General features: G+C 34.1%; 3 protein-coding genes across 3 annotated transcripts in view; all 3 read left to right on the top strand.

The window, feature by feature from the left end:
- Nucleotides 1-1107: 1107 nt before the first annotated feature.
- Nucleotides 1108-3358, top strand: LOC135139401 (sodium-coupled monocarboxylate transporter 1-like). Its single transcript, XM_064069617.1, has 6 exons — nt 1108-1385; nt 1434-1934; nt 1989-2129; nt 2181-2670; nt 2728-2978; nt 3033-3358. Exons 1-6 carry the CDS (start codon nt 1141-1143, stop codon nt 3319-3321), a joined length of 1917 nt encoding a protein of 638 aa, XP_063925687.1. The 5' UTR covers nt 1108-1140; the 3' UTR covers nt 3322-3358.
- A 3101-nt stretch (nt 3359-6459) lies between these two features.
- LOC135139239 (sodium-coupled monocarboxylate transporter 1-like) lies at nt 6460-8688 on the top strand. The gene is made up of 5 exons (XM_064069396.1): nt 6460-6758; nt 6809-7309; nt 7362-7502; nt 7549-8038; nt 8089-8688. The coding sequence occupies exons 1-5, from the start codon at nt 6523-6525 to the stop codon at nt 8641-8643; spliced, it is 1923 nt and encodes a 640-aa protein (XP_063925466.1). The 5' UTR covers nt 6460-6522; the 3' UTR covers nt 8644-8688.
- Nucleotides 8689-14270: 5582 nt separating this feature from the next.
- Nucleotides 14271-24077, top strand: part of LOC135139394 (pre-mRNA-splicing factor ATP-dependent RNA helicase PRP16) — a 55405-nt gene continuing 45598 nt past the window's right edge. The window contains exons 1-5 of the mRNA XM_064069605.1: nt 14271-15580; nt 15636-15760; nt 15818-16057; nt 23609-23761; nt 23818-24011. Coding sequence (XP_063925675.1) covers nt 14352-15580; nt 15636-15760; nt 15818-16057; nt 23609-23761; nt 23818-24011 — 1941 coding nt within the window. The 5' untranslated portion in view covers nt 14271-14351. The remainder of the gene's footprint in view (nt 15581-15635; nt 15761-15817; nt 16058-23608; nt 23762-23817; nt 24012-24077) is intronic.

The following is a 24077-nucleotide window of genomic DNA, read 5'->3' as shown; positions in this document are numbered from 1 at the left end:
GACAAGGACAAAAAGGACGAAAAAGGACGAAAAATTAAAACAAGGATGAAGGATGAAGATGAAGAAATGGACGAAAAGGACGAAAAAGGACGAACAGGATTAAATAAACGAAACAGGATGAAATAGGACGAAAAAGGACGAAAAAGGACGAAAAGGACCAAAAGGACGAAAAAGGACCAAAAGAATAATAAGGACGAAAAGGACGAAAAAGGACGAAAAGGACGAAAAAGGACAACAAGGACGAAAAGGGACGAAGAAGACGAAAATCGACCTTAAATTTCGTTTTTGAAATATATTTATTTTTTATCAAACGTGTTAAGAGTTTCATTACACTACATAATCTTGTATCTATTGTACTACTCATGGTGTAAGTTTTATTAAATATTATAAGGACTTGCCGTAAATGAGATAATACCTTCTGTAGTTTTTATAGTACCTGTTGTTTATGGATTTGCAATCTTTTTCTTTGGTTGAACAGCTTGTATTTAAGCATAGATTTGATGTGTTTTGCTCGGTCATGATTTTTAAGCAGATATTAATTCGGGTTCATTTACAACTTATTCCGGGTAGCAGTGTATGAATCTGAATTCACTATTTTCTAATTTGACTGTATTTGGATAAGTACTGCCAGGAACTAAACTATACTTCGAATAAAGTTAAATCTTTGAAAAAACCAGTGTACCTAGATCGCAGGTTTCAGAGTACCATCCGAATTTTTCCGTCCTTCCTCTTAGCATTGGGTTTTCCCTTTATCTACCGATATTTACGTACATTTCAGATTTAGTCTTTCTTCAGCAACTGTGTATTTTAGTTAGACACTCTATAAATCACTTTCACTTTCCATTTTCAACGTTGGTGATAATTTCGCTGATCTCAGAACTTGTTCTTTTGCCACTTGCTTGTGAAAAATTAATACATATAAATGTATTATTTTTTATCAACGGAACGTATCTTCTGTCGCGCGGTATTAACGTATTGTTAAAATAGTAGAAACGTATTTACCCAGTGAATGAAAAATGCCAGTCAGCAATTTAAAAAATTATATCCTTATAAGATAAGCTCTAAATAAACTCTTGTTAACTATATAAAGACTTGGGAAAAAAAAATCGCAACTATGTATTTGTGTTAGCAACTGAAAAAATGACATTTTCAAACTCTACCTCTGTAGAAACTGTAGCAACAGTTTTACCAAACGTGTTGAAACATGTGGTACAATTATCATTTTCGTGGTACGATTATATACTTTTTGGAATAATGTTAGGTGTTAGTGCGTTAATTGGAATTTACTTCGGCTGCTTCGGTACTAAACAGTCAACGGCTAATGAATACCTCATGGGTGATAAAAAAATGAAAGTTTTCCCAATTTCTGTGTCTCTAGTAGCTAGGTGAGTTTACAGAAGTACCTACTCTTTGCTGAACTTGGCTGATTTTAGTCACGTTTCTGGAGTGACCCTGCTGGCCGTCCCAGCGGACATCTATAGGTACGGGGCCAGTTACTGGCTCTTTGTTTTCGCTTGTCTACCTGTTACATTGGTTATCATGTTCGTGTACCTTCCAGTATTTTATAAATTGCAAATTACTAGTACTTATGAGTACTTAGAAAGAAGATTCGATAGTACTAACAGGATGTTCGCATCCTTTTTGTTTGCAATTGGTCTCTTCTTGTATCTACCAGTAGTTATTTACCTTCCGGCTTTGGCACTATCAGCAGCTACAGGAATCAATCTTCACTACATAACCCCACTTGTGTGTGGTGTTTGCATTTTTTATACAACTTTAGGAGGATTGAAAGCGGTGGTTTGGACTGACACCATACAATTCACGGTTACCACGGGGGCTATATTCACTGTTGCAGTGATTGGAATTAAGGCAGCAGGTGGTTTCACATCCATTTGGTCCACAGCTGTGGAAGGACAACGTTTGGATATTTTTGAGTATGTATAAAGTGACAATATTTTCAAATAATAATTCTTTAATTTTTTTCATAGTTTTGATCCAAATCCTACAAAACGTGATTCTTTTTGGGGAGTAATTCTTGGTGTGTCCAGCTGGTGGCTCTCAATGGCTGGAATCCATCAAAGCTGTGTCCAAAAGTTCCTCTCACTCCCGACTTTCCGAGAAGCGAAATTGTATGTCCAAAGTTAAATATTTAAATGTTCATTTTTAATTGGAAATTTCAGGTCCTTGATTTATTTCTGTGTTGGTATCACAGTTGTCAGTTCCTTTAGTGTTTTTACTGGACTGATGATATACACGAGGTATGCAGACTGCGATCCTCTTTGCACTGGAGCGGTGACAAAGCACGATCAGCTTCTCCCATACTATATTATGGACGTGGCATCCCATATTCCAGGACTTACCGGTCTTTTCATAGCGGGGATTTTTTGTGCCGCTTTGAGCACATTGTCGGCGTGTTTAAACTGTTTAGCAGGAACCATGTTTGAAGATTTTATCACTAAAGTAACCGGACCTATTAAAAATGAAAAAACCGCAGCTTACATTTTGAAATTTTTGGTGTTGATAACAGGCGTCATTTGTACGTTGCTGGTTTTTGTGGTAGAGCGTCTTGGAGGAATTTTACCTCTGGTTATAAGTTTGGGGAGTATAACATCTGGGCCTTTGTTGGGATTGTTCACACTTGGTATTCTCTTCCCAAAAGTGTCAAGCAGAGTGAGTACATCTATGTAACTATTCATGATTAAAACAATGTAATTTTGTTTAATTTAGGGTGCTTTCTATGGCTCCGTTTTTAGTCTTCTTTTTTGTGGCTGGATTGTGGTAATGGCTCAGTATTATAAAGCTCAAGGTCTAGTTCCAGATATTCCGAAACCAGTGTCAACTGAAGGATGTTCTGTGACAACTAATTCAACTAGTTTTTTTTCAAATTTTGAAAATTTTACGACAGAAATGGATCATCCAGCGACAAATTGGACCTACTCTGATTTCATAGCTAACCACACGCAAGATTTTTCCAACAAGTGAGAATTCGACACTTCTGGTGTACTCGTGCACATTTTGTTTTAATTTTTCAGTAGGAAGTACCAAGACCAGAAACCGTTTTTCTTGTTCAGAATTTCACACTACTATTACTGTCCAGTGGGAACCTTTGTAACGATAATTTTCGGTCTACTAGTCACTTGTGTGTTAGGAAATAACGATCCTCCAGTCGATCGGGATCTGCTAAGTCCAATTATTTACTCTTTTCTTTCTGATAAGGAAGGAAAAGATGAAAAAATGAAGGAGTACTACAGACTAGATAAAGCTTTACATCTTGTATCAGTGAATTCTGACAAGGAAGAAATGGAGAAGATAAAATCTTAAACTTTTGTAGTGTTTATAAGACTGGAAATATATTAAATTAAAGTAGAACCACTTGATGAGTTTCAAATTTTTTCTGACGAAATAATAAAAGTAGCAAAATTGACTAGTTTGGATGATTTTTCGTATTTTATAACGTCATTATTCTGTTAAGTACAATTCAGGTAAACATTTGATTAAGATAATCCAATAATCTTTACACCTTTTTAAAAATGAAACAAGGAAAACACGCAGATAATAGTAATTCATTCAAACAAAAATTCTGAGTGACAGGTATAAGTATACTTACTTTATTATTTCATTAAAATATACAGTCCTGTCAGTTTTACACGTACAGGATGTCCCATGTCTACTAGGAAATGGAGGAAAATTTAATTTTAGGAAAAGTAAAAATTAATAACAAAAATAAGTACCTAACTAATCCAAAATCTAACCAAAAATTTGTTTGGATGGACAAGAAATTCTGATCAGTAGTGTCACAATTGAGCGATTATATTGAAGAACTTTACTGACGTCAAAAATTTATTGTTCTCAGCTGTATATCATTCCTACTCCAGCGATCACTAAAAAATCTTTGTACAAATGAAATTAAATCTAATTGTAGTCAACGCATAATAAAACGTGATTATAATTGATTAGATAAGATAAGAAATACATTTTATATATACTGCGTGTGTTACATATGAGAGTTGCTTAATAGATTCTAGATATTTTTTACTTCCCGAGCGTAAGCAAAGGAAGTATTGTAATCGAGTTCGTCGGCCGACTCTCTACTTTTACGTTTTCTCGATCTTTCATGACCCCTAGAAGACGAAGAAATAGGTCTCCCATTTCTGTCTGTCTGTCCGTCTGTCCGTCCGTCTGTCCGTCTGTCTGCCGTCCCGGATTTTTATTAGACAGATAATCTCCGAAAGTACTGGACCGATTGTTGTGAAATTTTGTACTTATATTAGGAATATCATGTAGATGGTAAAACGCTAACCAAAATTTGTCTAATCATCCCCACCACTAATGCGATGACGTCACTTCAAAATTGTACATAGTAAATGGGTTTTAAATTGTATAAAATAACATAGTCCTGCACATGTAGTTTACGACTCCGAATTGAGTTTTTACCCGAAACGTCCAGATTTTTGGAAAAAAAATCAAAATTATGAAACAACATTTTGAAATTTAATTTTGAATTTGCAAATCTGAATACTTTGAAATCTTGCAGGTGGTTTACAGTTATGACAAGCATGATAAATAAATTTACTTATCCCTTCTAAAAAATTGATGACGTCACTTCAAAAGTTTGCCGAATATATCCCACCTTAAATGGGCAAAATATGATGAGTCTGTAGTTGTGATTTATTATTCCATTCATATTTTTTGGATTTGCATATACAGGGTGACTCAAAAACATTCATGAATCTGCGAATTTATTTTATTGATTTAATAAGGAACCACAAAACCGAATGCTTTGAAATCTTGGACATGTTTTAAAGTTATCATAGGCATGGTAAATTTTTAGTCAAAATGTATTTGCTTATCCCCCCCCCCGAAAATTGATGTGTCACCTCAAAATTTTGCTGAAGAAACGCTTAAATGTGTAAAGAATTATAAGTCTATACTTGTGATTTATCACTGCATTAATACTTTTTAGATTTGCTTATACAGGGTGTCTGAAAAAAATTAATGACTGAGTCAATTAATTTTATTGATTAAATCAAGAATTACAAAAATGTAATACGAAAAAAGACACAATAGGCTTGCAATCGTCACGTTCCCGACAGCGAGGGAAGTACTGTCTAAACTCTTTAGACCAATTTTTTTACAAAGCTATTGCTTAGTTTAGGTCAACACATTCATCTTATAAAAATTTTCCGAACTACCGAACAGAGTACTTTATTACAAATAATTGTAGTGATTTTTTGATTTTTGACTACCAGAAACGATTTCTATTCTACTTCGCAGATTTGTTTTTTCAATGGCTTATTTTAATCATTTATAATTTCTTTTGGCCGATCTTTGATTCAACAGAGTTCAACTCTGTATCATTTACGAGTAGATTCACAGGTATACAAAAATTCAACTTAGCGTAACCGCACTTGAAAATTTAAACATCAGAAAATATCGTTCAATAATGTAGGCAATCTGCCATGCGTTCGAACTCGGTTTGGGGTAGGTTGGCCTGGACTAGTGTAATTAGTGCAGCATCAGTTTATTAGGATTTTCAACTTTGCCTAATGCTAAACAATAAACTCCAATAATGGAAATAAATGTTCATATAAAACACGTAGCAGGAAATGTACTTATTCAGGCTTATTAATTATTCATTTATGGTATTTATGCTGATCTTAGACGTTGATCCATTTTGAGAGAAAAGTCCTTGAAAATTATCCTCAGTTAAATTAATATCATCGTGGACTCGAAATGGGAATCGTATTTTATGCATATTATGTATTATATTAATGTGTTATTTTATCACATCCGAATTACGAGATGACATTTTAGCTCTACCTGAAACAAAAGCACGTGATCACGTGAATGTTTATCTGCAATACCGGATTTTTAACCTTAGTGAATCAGGTCGTCTAGTTGGCTTAAATTCGTATCTTATATAAATAACTTACCTTTGAGTAGCTCAAATAGTCCATTTTTATTGAACAATATTGTCATTTAGTTAGATCCTCAAAGAAATTTAGTCTACAATTTCTTTCCCAGTTTTTCTCTGAATATAAATTTCCTGCAACTATAGTTGAAATTTTTTGTCTGCAAAAATCCTCTACCTAAATACTGAATCAAACACGCTCTAATTACTCCCATTTAACAGTGAGACCTAATCTCTAATACACATTCACATACATTCACTCACCATTATAAAAGTATTAATAGGCGTGACGACAATTAATAAAATATAATAGGAATGTTTTGCAATTCACGCCTTTGCGAGTTATTCCCTAATCCTTGTTTTAACAAGCTTCGGAAAAAACCGAATCGATGCAGTGACGGAGAAAGATCTTCAAACATTGAAAATCTTTGTCAAACTACATCCTAAAATAAAAATTTTACACAAAAGGTACTGTTTATTTTAAGTCTGCACTTTTGTAAATAAAACTGATAAGGCGAATAAACTTTTTCGGAGTATTTAAACGTTCAAATAGTCGTTGCTGGACCTTAAGTGTCCCTAGCTTGCGTAACACCCTCTGCAAAATTTTGAAAATGGCTACGTTTACAACCACTGAACCGACAACAGTACTGCAGCATGTCCTGAAAAATGTCTCCCAATTAACATTTTCGTGGTACGACTACATTTTCTTCAGTGTGATGTTGTGTCTTAGTGCGTTAATTGGGATTTATTTTGGCTGCTTTGGTTCCAAGCAGTCCTCAGCTGACGAGTACCTCATGGGTAACAAGAAAATGAAAGTTCTTCCCATTTCGATATCGTTAGTTGCTAGGTGAGTCACCAAAGGAGCGTTTCTTTTGTAAAATAACAAGAAAATTTTAGTCATATTTCGGGTATAACGCTGCTAGCTGTTCCAGCTGATGTCTATAGGTATGGAGCTGCTTATTGGCTTGGAGTACCATCACTCATTATAGTTGGAATAGTCACGATGTACATTTACCTTCCAGTATTTTATAAATTACAAATTACCAGTACGTATGAGTACTTGGAACGGAGATTCGACAGTACTAACCGAACATTTGCGTCCTTCTTGTTCGCACTGGGTCTCTTTCTCTATTTACCAATAGTGATATACGTGCCAGCTTTAGCATTCTCTGCAGCTAGTGGAATACAAATTCATTACATCACCCCAGTAGTCTGTGGTGTGTGTATTTTTTACACCACACTTGGAGGATTAAAAGCGGTAGTTTGGACCGACACTTTACAATTCACAGTGACTACTGGTGCAGTCTTCACTGTTGTTATAGTCGGAGTTAGAGCAGCTGGTGGTTTCGCAGCAGTATGGGCTAGAGCTGCACAAGGTGATCGCTTAAATTTCTTCGAGTAGGTTTACCCCCCTTTAATCCACAGATCCTTCCACTTTTTGTTGTTGCAGTTTTGATCCAAACCCCACAAAACATGACTCTTTCTGGACCGTCTTCATCGGTATTTGTGTCCACTGGATCGGTGGAATGGCCATTCACCAAAGCTGTGTCCAGAAGTACCTTTCAGTGTCGACTTTCCATAAATCCAAATTGTAAGTACCAACAACACAAAATCACCCACTTTAAAGTTTGTTTCAGGACCGTAGTTTACTTTTTCATTGGAATTGTAATTATGTGTACGTTGAGTGTCTTCACCGGATTGATAATGTACTCGCGTTACTTCAGCTGTGATCCTTTCACCACTGGAGTGGTCCAGAAAAACGACCAACTCCTCCCGTACTACATCATGGACGTCGCGTCCCATATTCCAGGACTGTCTGGTCTCTTCATGGCTGGAATTTTTTGCGCGGCTTTGAGTACCTTATCGGCTTGCCTCAACTGTCTAGCAGGAACGGTGTTCGAGGATTTTGTGGTCAAAATCACTGGACCCATCCAAAATGAAAAAACTGCTGCCACTATATTGAAAATTTTGGTTTTGGTTGCTGGGGTGATTTGTACCTTGTTAGTTTTGGTTGTTGAGCGTCTTGGAGGAGTTCTGTCTTTGGCTATAAGTCTAGGAGGTGTAACTTCTGGGCCACTATTGGGTATGTTCACTCTGGGGGTGTTGTTTCCGAAGGCGTCAAGTAAAGTAAGTTTTGCCAGATTTTATGACAGTTAATACTTCTTTGTTGTTTAAAGGGTGCGTTCTATGGATCCATTATAGGCCTCTTGTTTATGGGTTGGATAGCAACAATGTCTCATTATTACAAAGCTGCAGGGGTAATTGTGGATATTCCAAAACCAACTACAACAGAAGGTTGTTCTTTTGTTGCTAATGCAAGTTTGACATCTTCAGCTATTCTGGAATCAAGATCGTCACTTTTTGAAAATTTCACAACAGAATCTGCAGAGCTTCAAGTTGATAATTTAACTAGTGTTCATTTACCAAAGTCGGAAACACCATTAGGAAATCCTAACGAACAAGTATTTGCTTTATTTAGGCTTTCGGTGTACTATTACACTCTATCGGGGTGTCTTGTAACCATTGCGTGTGGTTTATTGATCAGTTATCTCTTCCACAATGACGATCCACCAGTAAATCGAGATCTGATAAGTCCTGTAATTTACTTCTTGCTGCCAGAGGAAAAAATCGTCTTTGATGCTAAGAAGAATTATTATAGTCTTGACAAGGCCCTACATCTGGTTACTACAATGAACTTTTCGAAAGAAAGTGATGAAAAAATCAAAAATTGACTGATGTGTACCTATAGGTAATTTAATTTTAGGAATTTTATTTATTTTGTTTAATACAACATAAAAATGTTAAAAAATCGTGTGTTATTTAAACCTGCTATTTTTTTCTAAATACTCCATAAGCCAAAAAATCTAATAATAAATCGCGTAATCAAATGTTTATTTTCACATGCATAACAATTTTGTTTATGTAACAAATTCGATAATTAATTGGTTTTGATTTTTTTTTTATTTTTTGCGTAATAGCTTTATCACAACTACATATATTTAGTTAACAAAATATCAACATTAATAATCAAGTCTTCGCCTTTGTTGTTAGAGGATTTGGAAAAAACCTGTAACTTGAAATGGTCGTTCAGTGGCTATATATAGAATTTATTTAAATATTTAAACATCCTTATTTAGTTAATTTTTACTTCTTAACAATTAAATAATACAGGAATACGCATCGTTATGAACTTAAAATTGATAAGATAACCTCTGGTAATTTTGGATAAACATTTAAAAATATCCATTTAAAAATAGACGTCGCAGGAACCTAAGCAAATAAGTTTGAAAACCTTTTATTGGGACCAATACTTTTTAACGGATTTTTTAATTTTGTCAGTAAGAATACTCTAACTACGACTTGATAATCTTGTAAAGAGATTAACGAAAACATTAAGTGAAGAATGAATTTATGTGTGTAAATAATATAATGTAATGTAGTATGTTAACTTATTATTTAACATAAATCTAATGGAAACATCAACCGTAACATCTTTAGAGGAAAAACCTTGACTCTGTAGTTTTCAGGTCATGTTCAATAAAACCACGTATTATTTACAGAAAAGAGTTTACACTAAAGATTTCACTATTTGTTTTCTAATTCCATCATTATACTCAATAAAAACTGTTCTGTTTATTTGGGAATAAAACTGTTACTAATAATTTTTAGATGGTTTTGTAAAGTAGATCGAGGCACTATATACAGAGTAATCCAAACACTAGCATATCTGAGAGAGGTTGTTGCAAAAACTTGGTACTGTAAATTATATCGGGTGATTTTTTAAATTTCTGCTCTAGTTGGCCATGACGCTTACGTCATCCGTTGCTATCAGTAACAGATAAAACACGTTCTATTTATAAAATTTTATTTTGTCATACCACCTCGAAAAGGGATTCAAATTTCTACTTGTTTTTCCATATCATAAGATATGTAAAGGAATACATAATTTCTTCTAAAATATTGAATTTTATTAAAAGTTTCTTCGAAAACCGTGACACAATTAATTTTATAATTAATTACTATTAATCCGGCGCCTCCACCATTTTTGTGCAAAAATTTTAATTGATCATATCGATCCCAAATACGGTTGACCGAATATTTTTTCAGAATCACGAATCTGTCTAATTTTCGGCATATTTCTATGAATAACTCAGACAAAATTCAGTTTTAAGGAGGCCATGACCAATTGTCATAAGTGTCATAACGTAGCAACTGTAATTTTGTTGTGAATTTAATCAAATTGCAAAATCGATATTTCCTTATACAAATTTTCCATTTTAGACGTTTTTTAAGTTTCATGTTGTGAAAAGAGGTCTACATACACATATTAAAACAAAAAGGCAAAATGTAAGCCCACCCACCCGCCCTATCTCAATTGTGATGATTTTTTTACTCGCCGAGAACCAAAAGGGGCAGGCTTAACTGCAAATATTTATTTGTTTACAAGAAATTAAAAACATATTTTTGAGTATCGTGTTGTTCAAAGAATACTATGTATATTAAGAAAACAAAGCAAAGAATAAACCCCGCCCACCCACCCCATCTCAATTGTGATGATTTTTTTTTTATTCTTAGAAACTTAAAACACGTTTAAAATGGTCAATTTTTGTAAAGAAATATGGATTTTGCAATTAGGTTCCGCCCCTAGGTCTGCCAACGAACGAAAACTTCATATTATTTAGATCAAGGTAGGTATGGGTGGGGCTCAATCTTTGGATTTAATTTTTTCTTAATATACATTGTATTTTTTGAACAACGCGATACTCAAAAAGATATCTTACATGGTAATTTATTGTAGAGAAATAATAAGAATTCTGCAATTAAATTCCACCCCTTTAGCTCTCGAGGATAAAAAAAAATCATCACAATTGAAATGGGGCGGGGCTTGTATTTTGCCATTTTTCTTAGCATAGTAGTCGTCTTTTCCGAACAAGAACCTTAAAACCTGTTTAAAATGGTAAATTCTTCTAGACAAATATGGATTTTGCAATTAACCCCTTTGAACAAGACGATAGTCAAAAACATGTTTTTAATTTCTCGTAGAGAAATATGGATTTTGCAGTTAGGGTAGGTCCCCTTGGGTTACGATGAATAAAAAAAATCATCACAATTGAGATAGGGTGGGTGGGCGGGGCTACATTTTGCCTTTTTTCCTTAATATATGTAGACTTATTTCGACAATAAGTAACTTAAAACATATCTAAAATGATAAATTTTTCTAGCAATCAATTTAAATCCTCCACTCGATTAAAATTTCTTCTACTCTGTCATTTAATTCAAATAAGAAAGTATATATTTATGTATTTAATTTAAAATATATAGTTTCATGGTGAGATTTCCTAGGGCTTCTTGAGACAAACAATTTTTTATGCAAAAATTAAAATTAATCAAATCAGTCCCAAATGTAGTTGCTCACATTGGAGAAAACGCAATTTTATGCAAAAAATGATCATTATTTTGAGTTCAAATTTCTTCTACAGTAGCGGTCATTTCTACGGAACCACTCGATAAAAAGTCAAGTTGGTAGCCCTGTCATCTAGTACTTTACGCCGAACGCGGTTGGTAGCGGTAGTTGATATGGCAATCGAAACTAGCACAACACGAATGTTTCGGTTGCCCTCAGTTATGCCGCACTGCATCCCGTGCAGACTGTGTGTTCTGTTCATCTATTTATTAAAATAAAATATCTGCACTGACAATGGAGCCATCTAACCTGTCAAATTTTTGACACACATGTTTTCCCCCAGAAACCCGTCAAGGTCACTTACACCAAACAAATTTTGAAAATTTACACTAGGGAGTGGTTCTATAGAAAAGATCGCGACTTTAATTCTTTTATTTTGTTCGAACTTCATTTAATAAATATACACAATTTTATCGTGCAATTTCCTCGAAATAAATAATTTTTGCAATTAATTACTAACCCGGTGCCTCTAACCCTTTTATGTACGGAGTTAAATTGATCAATTAAATTGGTTGTTCTAGTCGGAAATTTACGAATTTGAGTTCATTTTCGGCATGTTACTACCGCGTGATCAGCAGTAATCACCCTCTGTTGGCAGTACCATCGGTGGAAATAAAAAACTGGGACACTGAAAATTTTTGCATTGTAAACAGCTCTTTAAAATGAAATTTAAAAAATGTCACCTTGATTAATGTCAAGTGCCAATTCAAAAATGCCAAGTTTGAATGAAGTTCAAAAGCAAACTATTGCGCAACGTTTAAGGGATGGGGTCTCAATTAGAACAATAGCAACTGAGCTGCATATCAGCAAGAATACTGTCCTACTGGCGAAAAAAAAAATTAATGAATATGGTAGAATTATCAGACAAGCGGGGTCGGGTCGTCCAAAAAAAACGACTGCAGACGAAAACATTCAATTCGCAAATTTCATTCGAGAATATCCTTTCGAAACAGTGGTTAACGCAAGGCAGCAAACGAATTTCCCTGCGTCACTGAAAACAGCCCGGAAGAGAGTCCACGAAACTGAATTAAGAAATCGGGCTGCTGCCAATAAAATATTTTTAACTGAGCAAAACAAGGCAAATAGGGTATTATTTGCTCAGGAATTTGTCAATAAACCTGCAGATATGTGGAATAATGTGATATTTTCCGACGAAAAAACTTTCAAATCATATAGTAATGGGCGTCGTCGTGTCTATAGACCCCCAGGAACGAGATATGATGAACGCTATTGCAATAAATATAAACAATCCGGTCGCTTTTCCGTTAATGTTTGGGGGTGGGTTAGCAGCAGAGGACGTGGAATTTGCGCAATAGTAGAAGAAAGATTAAACGCTAATGTATACAGAAGGCTTCTAGAGGAACTTATGCTCCCCTCAGTAATACCAGTTTTTGGAGAACGAAACTTTATATTTCAACAAGTTTGTGCTATTCTTCTTTTCATTTTTTTTTTTTTAATAATTATAAAACCCATTGCAGGATAACTGTCCAGTTTATAATGCCCGACTGGTAAGTCGGTATTTGGAAGCCCGGGGAGTGAATGTTTTGCCTTGGCCCTCTAGGAGTGCAGATTTAAACGTAATTGAAAATGTTTGGGGAGAAATGCAAAAATATATTTATCAAAATGATTTTCGACCTAGAAATCCACTAGAATTACAAGAAAAAATTGTCGAGGCATGGGAAACTGTAACACCTGGATATATGAGGCAGTTAGTTGCTTCCATGCCTCGTCGACTACAGAATGTGATCGATGCAAATGGTGCAATGACAAAATACTGATCAGTTGAATTGGCATCTTCAGTATAATGTTTCTAGTTATAATTCCAGTTTTTCATTTTCTCTTGAATAAAGTTACGTTCCTAATTTTACGCTCTCGTTGACGCCTTTATCTTTCCGACTAATTTCTTGAAAACAATAAATACTCGTAAAATATGCGAAAATGTTTCACAAACCTAATAAATATTTTTGGCAGGAAAAGCCCAACTTACATGTTTTAAATTTCGAATTTTCAAAATTATCTAGTTACCTATTGTGTCCCAGTTTTTTTTGTCCAGCGATGGTACATTTTAAATAAAAATGGAAATTTTTCTTGCGTTTATGTTGGTATAACGGAAGTAATTCTGTGACATATAGGTAGGTATGTCAATCGCAACATGCAATAAATTTAGGTTATATTTTGGAATCATTTTACAAATTTCAAACATCAGCAATTTGTTAGTCTTGACAGCCGACAAGCGAAAATTATAGAACACATCGTGATACCAATTTCAACTAAAAATCCAACAGATCCTATCATTTCTGATCACACGGTACCAATAACTGAAAAAAAAACGCATTTTACTTCCCAAGCGAAATTTAAGTAAGGGCGACTCTCCCGTTTTCGTCAGTCGGTCGTCTGTCGTCTGTCTGTGTCGATTTTTATTAGTCCTAAAAGTGGTTATTTTTTTTATTTAATCTTTTAATAATGTTGTAATTCTGTCATTTTGTTCAAATAAGATTTAAGAAAGATGCAGTCTTCTATGTTCAAATTAAATATTAGCCCTCACCATTTCATACAAAAAATTTAACGAATATTAAAATGATTTTGCCAAAAATGTATACAGGGTGTGTTCCTTCACAAAGACATTTGGGACGCCGCTGACAAAACAAATTTCACGATCAAAAATGCTTTCTGCACGTGTACTTGTTCTATTAAAAACCCTTAAATTATAGCAGTAAGGCATTCGGCCTAAAGTGAAAAACTTAATTATAAATATTTAATAATCATTGTTAAATGTCTTAAAAACTGATAAATTCAACACCGAATGTCCCATACGTTACGCCACTGTCTCCCAACCTCTCCATCCTTCCATCACTACTACCAACCACACCTCTTCCCACCAACAAAAAATCACTATTAAAGTGAGGTTATGTGAGTATAGGTTATATTTGCACCATTGTTGTTTTCGTTGTGAAAACCCAAACCATTCGCAAAAAAATGGACCCCGAAGAAAACGTCCACCGCCTCGAAGGCATCAACGACCAAAAAGGCGGCTTAATAGTGAACAAAAAGCCCCCGACCTTCAAGGTCCCGCAGCCTTCCCTCTTAGGCTTGGATCGACTCGCCGCGGCCAAACGCAAAGAAAAGGAAGAAGCAGCTCGCAAAATGTCGTTCTCGATGGACGACGACGACCACTCCGACGAAGGCGGCAGCAGCACCAGAGAAACCCACTCTTCAGACGGCCGGAAATTCAGAGCCCCCCACACCGAAACCCCAACTTACACCGGCGGAATTTCCGAGGAGGCGCGAGAACGGTTGGTGGAGAGACTCAACGCAAATAAATACAGAGAGAAGGGGGTTTATGCGACCACTAAGGATAAACACAGGAGTAGAGACCCGAGGGACAGGGAGCGAGATAGGTATAGGGATTCTAGAGACAGAGACCGCGACTATAAAAGAGATAAGCCGCATGAAGCGAGTTCGCATCGGCCGAAGACGCCGCGGTTTAAAGATGAGCCGAAGACGCCGAATTTGGGGCACAAGGATGATATTTCGAAGAGTTCGTGGGATGATGATGATGAGGCGCCGTCGAAAAGGTCGTCGTGGGACTTTCCCACGCCGTCGACTTATAAAGGTGGGGGCGGGGGTGACTGGTCTGAGAGGAGCACTAAATCGAAGAAATATGAGGAGTCGAAGAGGAGTAATCGGGAGAGGGAAAGCAAGAGGCGGAAGTATGAAGATGAGAGTGCTAGGTTTACACCAGCATATAAATATAATTCGTGGGCGAAAGATAGGAGGAGAAGTGGGGCCACCCCTCTGCCGGGTAGGGAGGGTATTAAATGGGAGAATACAGTCGATAGAGAGTTATGGGAAGAGGAACAAAAGAGGATTGATAGGGAATGGTACAACATGGATGAGGGTTACGACGATGGAAACAACCCATTTTCGAGCGTGAGTGAGGAATATACAAAAAAGAAGGAAGAGCAATTGGAGCAGAGAAAAAAGAAACGTTTATCAGCGCAACAAAGACAAATTAATAAAGATAATGAGTTGTGGGAAAGAAACAGAATGTTAACTTCAGGTGCTGTACATTCCATTGATTTTAGTGAAGATTATGACGAAGAATCTATTGATAGGGTACATTTGTTGGTACACAATATTGTACCACCATTTTTAGATGGTAGAATAGTTTTTACCAAACAACCAGAACCAGTAATTCCTGTTAGGTAATTTTCTGATTAATTTTTACCAAATAAATTAACAATAATAAAAAAATTGTAGAGATCCTACTTCAGACATGGCTATTGTTTCGAGGAAAGGGTCACACTTAGTCAGGGTTTACCGTGAACAAAAAGAAAGAAAAAAGGCGCAGAAAAAACACTGGGAGCTCAGTGGTACCAAAATTGGTGAGATTCTCATCATCCACATATTTAGTGTAATTACAAGTTTGATTCAAAATTTAGGTAATATTATGGGAATAAAGAAAAAAGAAGATGAAGAGGACAAACGATTTAACAAAGACGATGACACCGCTGATTACAAAACTGACCAGAAATTCGCAGAACACATGAAAGCAACTGAAGCCAGTAGCGATTTTGCCAAAAAGAAAACGATTTTGGAGCAAAGACGCTATTTACCGGTATTTGCAGTGAGGCAAGAACTGTTGAATGTTATCAGAGAAAATTCCGTCGTGATTATTGTGGGTAAGATATATTCATAATTTCTCAATTAGAAGAATGCATTTTGAATAATTGGGTTTCATAGTTATAAATATCTTATCATGCAATATAGAGAAACAAAGACAGGTGTAGATAAACTTGGATCATATTACGTCAACTGCGCAGTTTGAACATTTTTAAATTTAATTGTGAAGGTTGAGATGTTTTGTTTATTGCGGCGTTAGATGAGGTGTTAATTCAAGTTCTTGCAGAAAAAAAAAAAACTAAAAGTACTGCATACGAATTTATTTTGTTTTTATTTTGATTTATTGTGACAGATAAGAATTTATGGGCGCGAAAGAAGTGTAAAAATAGAATTGTTTTCAATATTTATTTGACGTTATAAAATTTACGACCTTGAGTAACGCGTGGGTTTGCTGGTGTACCGAGAAATTGTTGGATAATTTTTGAAATAAAATGTTGTCTTATCTGAAATTTTTAATACATATTTTTTTTAACAAAAAAGTGTGATAATTGGCACACTTGTACCGACTTCAGCGATAAGTCAAGCGATTGACGTTAGATCTGCTTTCTAATCATGTTTTAAAACGCGTTTGATGCCCACTTACAGTCGACGAATTTTGATAACGTCAATCAAATTAGACTTTTATTTCCTGAAAATCCAACAAAGAAAATTGTACCCTAAATACAACAATGGGAATGTACATTGTAGTTTCGTACAGGGTCGAAAAAAATCTACAATTTTACAATTTTTAATTTTTTGTTTGTTCAGTTTCTCGATTTTCAATTTTTTGAATTTTCAAGTTCATATTTTTCAGTTTTTCTACTTAAAATTTCTCGAGTTTTCAATTCCTGATTTTTCAATTTTTCGATTCTGTAATTTTTCATTTCTTCAAATTTTCGATATGCAATTTTTCGTTTCGATTTTTTATTTTTTTTTATGTTTATATTTTTGGATTTTCCAACGTTCAGATTTTATAATGGTTTTTCTTATTTAAATTTTTTGTATCAGTCTTTTATTTTCTTGGTTTTTTCAAATTTTCAGTTTTCCAATGTTTTGATTTTTAATTTTTCTTTTTTCAGTGTGAAATTTTTCTGTTTTTCGATTTGCAATTTTTCGGTTTTTCAACTTTTAGATTGTTTGAATTTTCGTTTTTTCAATTTTAGATTTCTCAGTTTCTCGATTTTTCATTTTTCATTTGCTTAATTTTTAAGTTGCAATTTTTCTAGTTTTCGCTTTAAATATGTAATAATAATCATGATTTTAAAAAAATTTCACTCTTTCAATTTTGCGATTTTAGAATTTTTCCATTTTTCATTGATTGGATTTTAAGTTTTTCATTTATTCGAGTTAATTTTTCAGTTTCTCAACATTTAATTTTCCAATTTTTCGATTTAATTTATTTTTTCTTCTTTCCAATTTTTTGACTCCTTAATTTTTTTTCGATTTTAAACTTTCTCGATTTTTGGTTTTTCAATGTTTCAATTTTTAGTTGTTTTAGTGCTTCCATTTGCAATGTTTCGATATTGCCATTTTTCTTTTCTTCAGTTTTTCGATTTTACAAAAAAAAAAAACTGGTTAAAATTGGTTCAGTCGACTCAAAATTGGTGTCAAATTGTAGATAATTTTCGGCCATTACATATCCAAATCACCTTCACGACATCTGTTGCAATAAAAGTAAAATATGACTCCAAAATTTTCAAAAATTTTCCAAGAAAATGCTTAAAATTGGTTCAATTGACCTAGAATTGGTGTCAAATTGTAGATAATCTTCCGCGAGTTACGAATCTGGAATCGCCGTCACGATGTCTGTTCCAATAAACACGAAAAGTGAATTCAAAATTCCAAAAACTTTTCAAAAAAATGGTTAAAATTCCCAGTTCAATCGACTGAAAATTGGTGTCAAATTTTAGATAACTCTCCGTCAGTTAGAAATCTGAAATCGCCGTCATTATATCTGTTCCAATAAATACGAAAAGTTAATTCAAAATTTCGAAAATTTTCCAAAAAAATGGTAAAAATCTGTTCAATCCACTGAAAATTGGTGTCAAATTGTAGATACTCTTCCCCAGTTACAAATCCGAAATCGTCGTCACGACATCTATTGGAATAAACATAAAATATGGTTCCAAAATTTTTCAAAAACGCTTAAAATTCGCTCAATCCACTGAAAATGTATGTCAAATTGTAGAAAATCTTCCGCCAGTTACAAATCTGAAATCGCCGTCACGATATCTGGTTCAATAATTACGAAAAGTGAACTGCAAATAAAAAAATTAAAAATGGTTAAAATTGGTTCAATCGACCGAAAATTGGTGTCAAATTTTAGATAATCTTCCGCCAGCTGTAAATCTGAAATCGCCGTCAGGGTCTCTGTTCCAATATACACGAAAAATTTCAAACAATTTTTCAAAAAAATGGCTAAAATGGGTACAATCGACCGAAAATTAGTGTCAAATTGTAGAAACTCTTCCGTCAATTACAAATCCGAAATCGTCTTCTCGACACCTATTCAAATAAATGTGATTCCAAAATTTTTTAAATTAAAAAAAAAATGGTTAAAATTGGCTCAATCCACTGAAAATTGATGTCAAATTGTAGATCATCTTCCGTCAGTAACAAATCTGAAACCGCCGTCACGATATCTGTTTCAATACAAACGAAAAGTGAATTCAAAATTTTCAAAAAATTTCCAAAAATTGGGTAAAATTGGTTCATTCGACCGAAAATTGGTGTGCAATTGTGGATAATCTTCCGCTAATTACAAATCCGAAATCGCCGTCACCATGTCTGTTCCAGTAAATACGAAAAGTCAATTCAAAATCTTAAAAAATATTCCAAAAAAATGGTTAAAATTTGTTCAATCGACCGAAAATTGGTGTCAAATTGTTGATTATCTTCTGCCAATTACAAATCCGAAATCGCCGTCACCATATCTCTTCCAATAAATACGAAAAGTGAATTCAAAATCTTAAAAAAAAATCCAAAAAAGTGGTTAAAATTGGTTCAATTAACCGAAAATTGGTGTCAAATTTTAGATAATCTTCCGCCAATTATAAATCCGGAATCGCCGTCAGGGTATCTGTTCCAATACACACAAAAAATGAATTGAAATTTTTCTAAAAAAAAAAATGGTTAAAATTGGGTCAATCCACTGAAAATTCGTGTCAAATTGTAAATAAACTCCCGCCAGTAACAAATTTTAAATCGCTGTCACTTCAATTTTTCGATTTTTTGATTTTTTCCGATGTTTTAGTTAGTCGATTTTTCAGTTTTTTAGTTTTTCGATTTTTCAAAAAAATGGTTAAAATTGGTTCAATCGACCGAAAATTGGTGTCAAATTGTAGTTTATCTTCCGCCAATTACAAATCCGAAATCGCCTTCACAACATTTATTGACATAAAGGTAAAATATGAGTCCAAATTTTTCAAACATTTTCCAAAAAAATGGTTAAAATTGGTTCAATCGACTGAAAATTGGTGTCAAACTGCAGATAACCTTCCGCCAGTTACAAATCTGAAACTGCCGTCACGATATCTGTTTCAATAAAAACGAAAAGTGAATTCAAAATTTTCAAAAAATTTTCAAAAATTGGGTAAAATTAATTCAATCGACCGAAAATTGGCGTGCAATTGTTGATTATCTTCAGCCAATTACAAATCCGAAATCGCCGTCACCATATCTCTTCCAATAAATACGAAAAGTGAATTCAAAATCTTCAAAAAATTTCGAAAAAAGTGGTTAAAATTGGTTCAATTAACCGAAAATTGGTGTCAAATTTTAGATAATCTCCCGCCAATTATACATCCGGAATCGCCGTCAGGGTATCTGTTCCAATACACACAAAAAATGAATTGAAATTTTTCTAAAAAAAAAAAAAAATGGTTAAAATTGGGTCAATCCACTGAAAATAGGTGTCAATTTGTAAATAATCTCTTGCCAGCAACAAATTTCAAATTGCTGTCACTTCTTTTTTTCGATTTTTCTATTTTTTCCGATGTTTTAGTTAGTCGATTTTTCAGTTTTTTAGTTTTTCGATTTTTCAAAAAAATGGTTAAAATTGTTTGAGTCCACTGAAAATTGGTGTCAAATTGTAGATAATCTTCCGCCAGTTATGAATCTGGAATCGCCATCAGGATATCTGTTCCGATAAAGACGGAAAGCTAATTCAAAATTTTCCAAAAAAATGGTTAAAATTGGTTCAATCGATAGAAAATTGTATTTAGATAATCTTTCTTCAGTTACAAATCGGAAATCGCCGTCACGATATCTGTTACAAATAAATACGAAAAGTAAATTCAAAATTTTTCCAAAAAACAGTTAAAACTGGTTCAATCGACCGAAAATTGGTGTCAAATTGTAGATTATGTTCCGCCAATTACAAATCCGAAATCACCTTCACAACATTTATTGACATAAAGGTAAAATATGAGTACAAAATTTTCAAAAATGTTCCAAAAAAATGGTTAAAATTTGTTCAATCGACTGAAAATTGGTGTCAAACTGTAGATAACCTTCTGCCAGTTACAAATCTGAAACCGCCGTCACGATATCTGTTTCAATAAAAACGAAAAGTGAATTCAAACTTTTCTAAAAATTTACAAAAATTGGTTAAAATTGATTCAATCGACCGAAAATTGGTATGCAATTGTGGATAATCTTCCGCCAATTACAAATCCGAAATCGCCGTCACCATGTCTGATCCAATAAATACGAAAAGTGAATTCAAAATCTTAAAAAATATTCTAAAAAAATGGTTAAAATTTGTTCAGTCGACCGAAAATTGGTGTCAAATTGTAGATAATCTTCCGCCAGTTACAAATCTGAGATCGTCCTCAGGATATCTGTTTCAATAAATACAAAATGTGAAGTCAAAATTCCAAAAATTTTCCAAAAAAATTTGAACGTTTAGCGAAAAAACTGAAAACGGATTCGTATACTACAAGTATAGGAGTATATTTTTGTCTAACATTCAAAAATCATTTTAAAATATGTTTCAATTGATGGCGGAGATGATTAGCCAAATTTTGGTTAGCATTTAACCATCAACATGATCGGATACAGGTACCAGACAGACAGACAGATATACAGACAGACGGACAGACGAAAACTGGGGACTACTTTTTTCGTACTGCAGGGGATATGAAACGTCGAGAAAACATAAAAGTGGCAATTCGTCCCATGGATTAGATTACTATACTTAGCAAAATAAATCAAAAGTTATTAGTTTTTAATTCAGTTTATTCAATTTTTGACATCGCCTTATATTTTATTTAGTTATTGTAATTTTCATTTCCACGTAATCGAGGTAGATTCATCAACCACAAATTTAGGAGCATGTTATTTTATCAGTTTAAATACCATTTAGTATGCAAATTTTTGGTGACGCCAAATTGTTGGTGGGGATGATCAGATAAATTTTGGTTAGAATTTTACCATCTACACGATATTCCTAAAATACAAATAAAACAATCATTCTAGTAGTTCTGTCTAATAAAATCGACACAGATAAGAGACAACCGAGAGGTAGAGAGGCGGAAACGGGAGACTTATTTTTTCAAACTCTTAGGAGTCATGAAACGTCGAGAAAACATGATACTTACTAGTGGTTCGCCAGATGGGTCCCCGTCGCATCGATTATTCGGAAATTTCAAAACTAGTTAGATTTTATAAAATAACATACTCGTGTACTTGTGGTTTATGAATCTGCCTTAATTTTTGTAACGGGGTCGTTCCGACGATTGGCTGCGTTCATGTTTTTTCGACGTTTCATGGTTCCTGTAGTACGAAAAAGTAGTCCTTGCGCTTCCGTCTGTGTGTCTGTCTGTGTCAATATTTATTAGACAGTCTCCGAAACTACTGCACCGATTATTGTTAACTAATCAAAATTTGCCTGATCATCCTCACTAATAATTTAATGAAATTTTTTGTACCATACGCGATTTAAATTTTATCAAATAACGTACTCTTGTACTTGTGGTCTATTAATTCGCCTTGATTTTGTCTGTTATTATTATAATTATTTTTTATTAATCAACATTTCGCACATTAAACCTGGTTTTGAAATATGTACAGAGTACCAACCTTACGTATGTTTTCGTCATAGCTTAGTGGCAAGGGCCCAGGGTTCGATCTCCCATATATCCATTTTTTTTCCTCACACCGGTTTACCTGTTTTTTAGCAGTCTCGACATATTTCTACTTGAAATTATGAGGGCTATTTCCTGTTCTGAGTTTATGGTTTCTTAGAATAATGCGTTAATTAATAATAATGAATGAACCTTTTTTTTGAATAAACGTTGAAACCATCTGCTCATAAATAACCTAATAATATCCAAAATATTTTACAAATTTGTTCTTGAACAAAGCTAAAAGAACCATTGATTTTTTTATCAAGAGTAAAACATTTCCTCATTCGCTAATCCATCACTAAGATAAAAAAACAAGAATGTTAATAAATTTCTAGCTTTTGATTGATGATGTTTTTAATACGACAACATTTTTTTTTTAATCTCTCGAATTATCAAATTGATACCAGTTGGTTCTAGAATTCTAACACACTGTGCTTAAACTTAACGACACCTCGTTAAGTACTTCAGTTGAATTTCCATTCATTTTTGGGTTCATTCTAAAAAATATATTTTCGTATTTTCGGTTTAATTTAGATACAGTTATTTTGTTGATTACGTGCAACATTTTATTGGTGTTTTCTTATCAAAGTATGTCCACTGTAGTTTCCCTCATTTTAAGGAAAGGAAATCAGTAATATAGATAAGTATATCCAAGAATTGCAGATATGTAAATAATAAAAAGAATTAAATAAAGTAATCGATGACAATGACAATAAACATATTTCGCAAGCCTTATCGACCTGCATTCCTTTTATTATTTTTTGTCACACACCCAAATTCCTGATGCTGCAGTTTTTTTTTTCTGTAACCATGACTATCATTTATTTATAATCCTTTGAACTGATTGTATAATAATTTTAATAAGGTTCGAAGGAACTGCAAAATCATTCATGAATAAAAGAAATAGCAGCGGACCCTGCGTGAAGCCACAATGTGCACTTTTCTAATCTATATAAAAATATTTTTTAAAGTACCCCTGTATTGTTAGTAGTTCACTGACTTTGTATACACATCACAAGCAACAATTTTTATGACCAACCGCAATAAACTTTAATTTAAAAAAGGCACGTCATAAATTCGCTATACTAATAAGAATGAAGTTTATCCTTGAACTGAAAAAAATCCTCATTGTTTGTTTATATCCTAGTTAATTTGCAGACATGTTTCATTACACATGTTTATAATTCATTCCAGAATTATAAATAAGCTTCTTTTAGCAGCAGCTAATCATTTTTGATGTCGAGACCACAAACCACTTCAGATACGCTTCACTGTTTTAAAAAGATGCCCTCAATGATAATTTCTGCAAACAAATAGTCAACAAGTCTAACGTAGACAGCAAGGAAAACATTGCGAAATGGGCGGTTATTTCTGATTTACTTTTTTTTTAACAGGAAATAAAAAATCCAATTAAATTAATATCACCTTTCAATTCTCGTCTAGGTGAAACCGGCAGCGGCAAAACCACCCAACTCACCCAATATTTACACGAAGATGGCTACAGCAAGTACGGAATGATTGGTTGTACGCAACCGAGAAGAGTGGCTGCAATGTCGGTGGCGAAACGCGTTAGTGACGAAATGGGCACACAGTTGGGTAATATCTCAAAAACGAATCCTTTTCAAATAATAATTAATTTCAAACGTGGATAGGCGATGAAGTGGGTTATGCCATCCGTTTCGAAGATTGCACTTCTGAGAACACCGTCATCAAGTATATGACGGACGGTATCCTCCTCAGGGAGAGCCTCCGGGAGCCGGACTTGGACCACTACAGCGCCATTATTATGGACGAAGCCCACGAGAGGTCGCTGAGTACGGATGTCCTCTTCGGGCTGCTGAGAGAGGTGGGTGATAATAATAATAATAACAAGCGCGTGTCTTTACTTATGATGCAACAAGTAAAGGCACTT

This window comes from Zophobas morio, unplaced genomic scaffold, assembly GCF_036711695.1.
Source record: "Zophobas morio isolate AGI-343-1 ecotype UQ-CSIRO unplaced genomic scaffold, CSIRO_AGI_Zmor_V1 ptg000031l, whole genome shotgun sequence".
Taxonomy (NCBI): Eukaryota; Metazoa; Arthropoda; class Insecta; order Coleoptera; family Tenebrionidae; genus Zophobas; species Zophobas morio.
The sequence above is the reverse complement of the archived record's forward strand: the minus strand, read 5'-3'. Positions and strand labels throughout refer to the sequence as shown.

Excerpts from the sequence above, each read along its gene's own strand:
- LOC135139401 (XM_064069617.1), top strand. The coding sequence starts at position 1,141 with ATGACATTTTCAAACTCTACCTCTGTAGAAACTGTAGCAACAGTTTTA. Across the intron at positions 1,935-1,988 it reads CAACGTTTGGATATTTTTGA|TTTTGATCCAAATCCTACAA; the intron begins GTATGTATAAAG and ends TTTTTTTCATAG. Across the intron at positions 2,979-3,032 it reads ACGCAAGATTTTTCCAACAA|TAGGAAGTACCAAGACCAGA; the intron begins GTGAGAATTCGA and ends TTAATTTTTCAG.
- LOC135139239 (XM_064069396.1), top strand. The coding sequence starts at position 6,523 with ATGGCTACGTTTACAACCACTGAACCGACAACAGTACTGCAGCATGTC. Across the intron at positions 6,759-6,808 it reads TCGATATCGTTAGTTGCTAG|TCATATTTCGGGTATAACGC; the intron begins GTGAGTCACCAA and ends AGAAAATTTTAG. Across the intron at positions 7,503-7,548 it reads ACTTTCCATAAATCCAAATT|GACCGTAGTTTACTTTTTCA; the intron begins GTAAGTACCAAC and ends AGTTTGTTTCAG.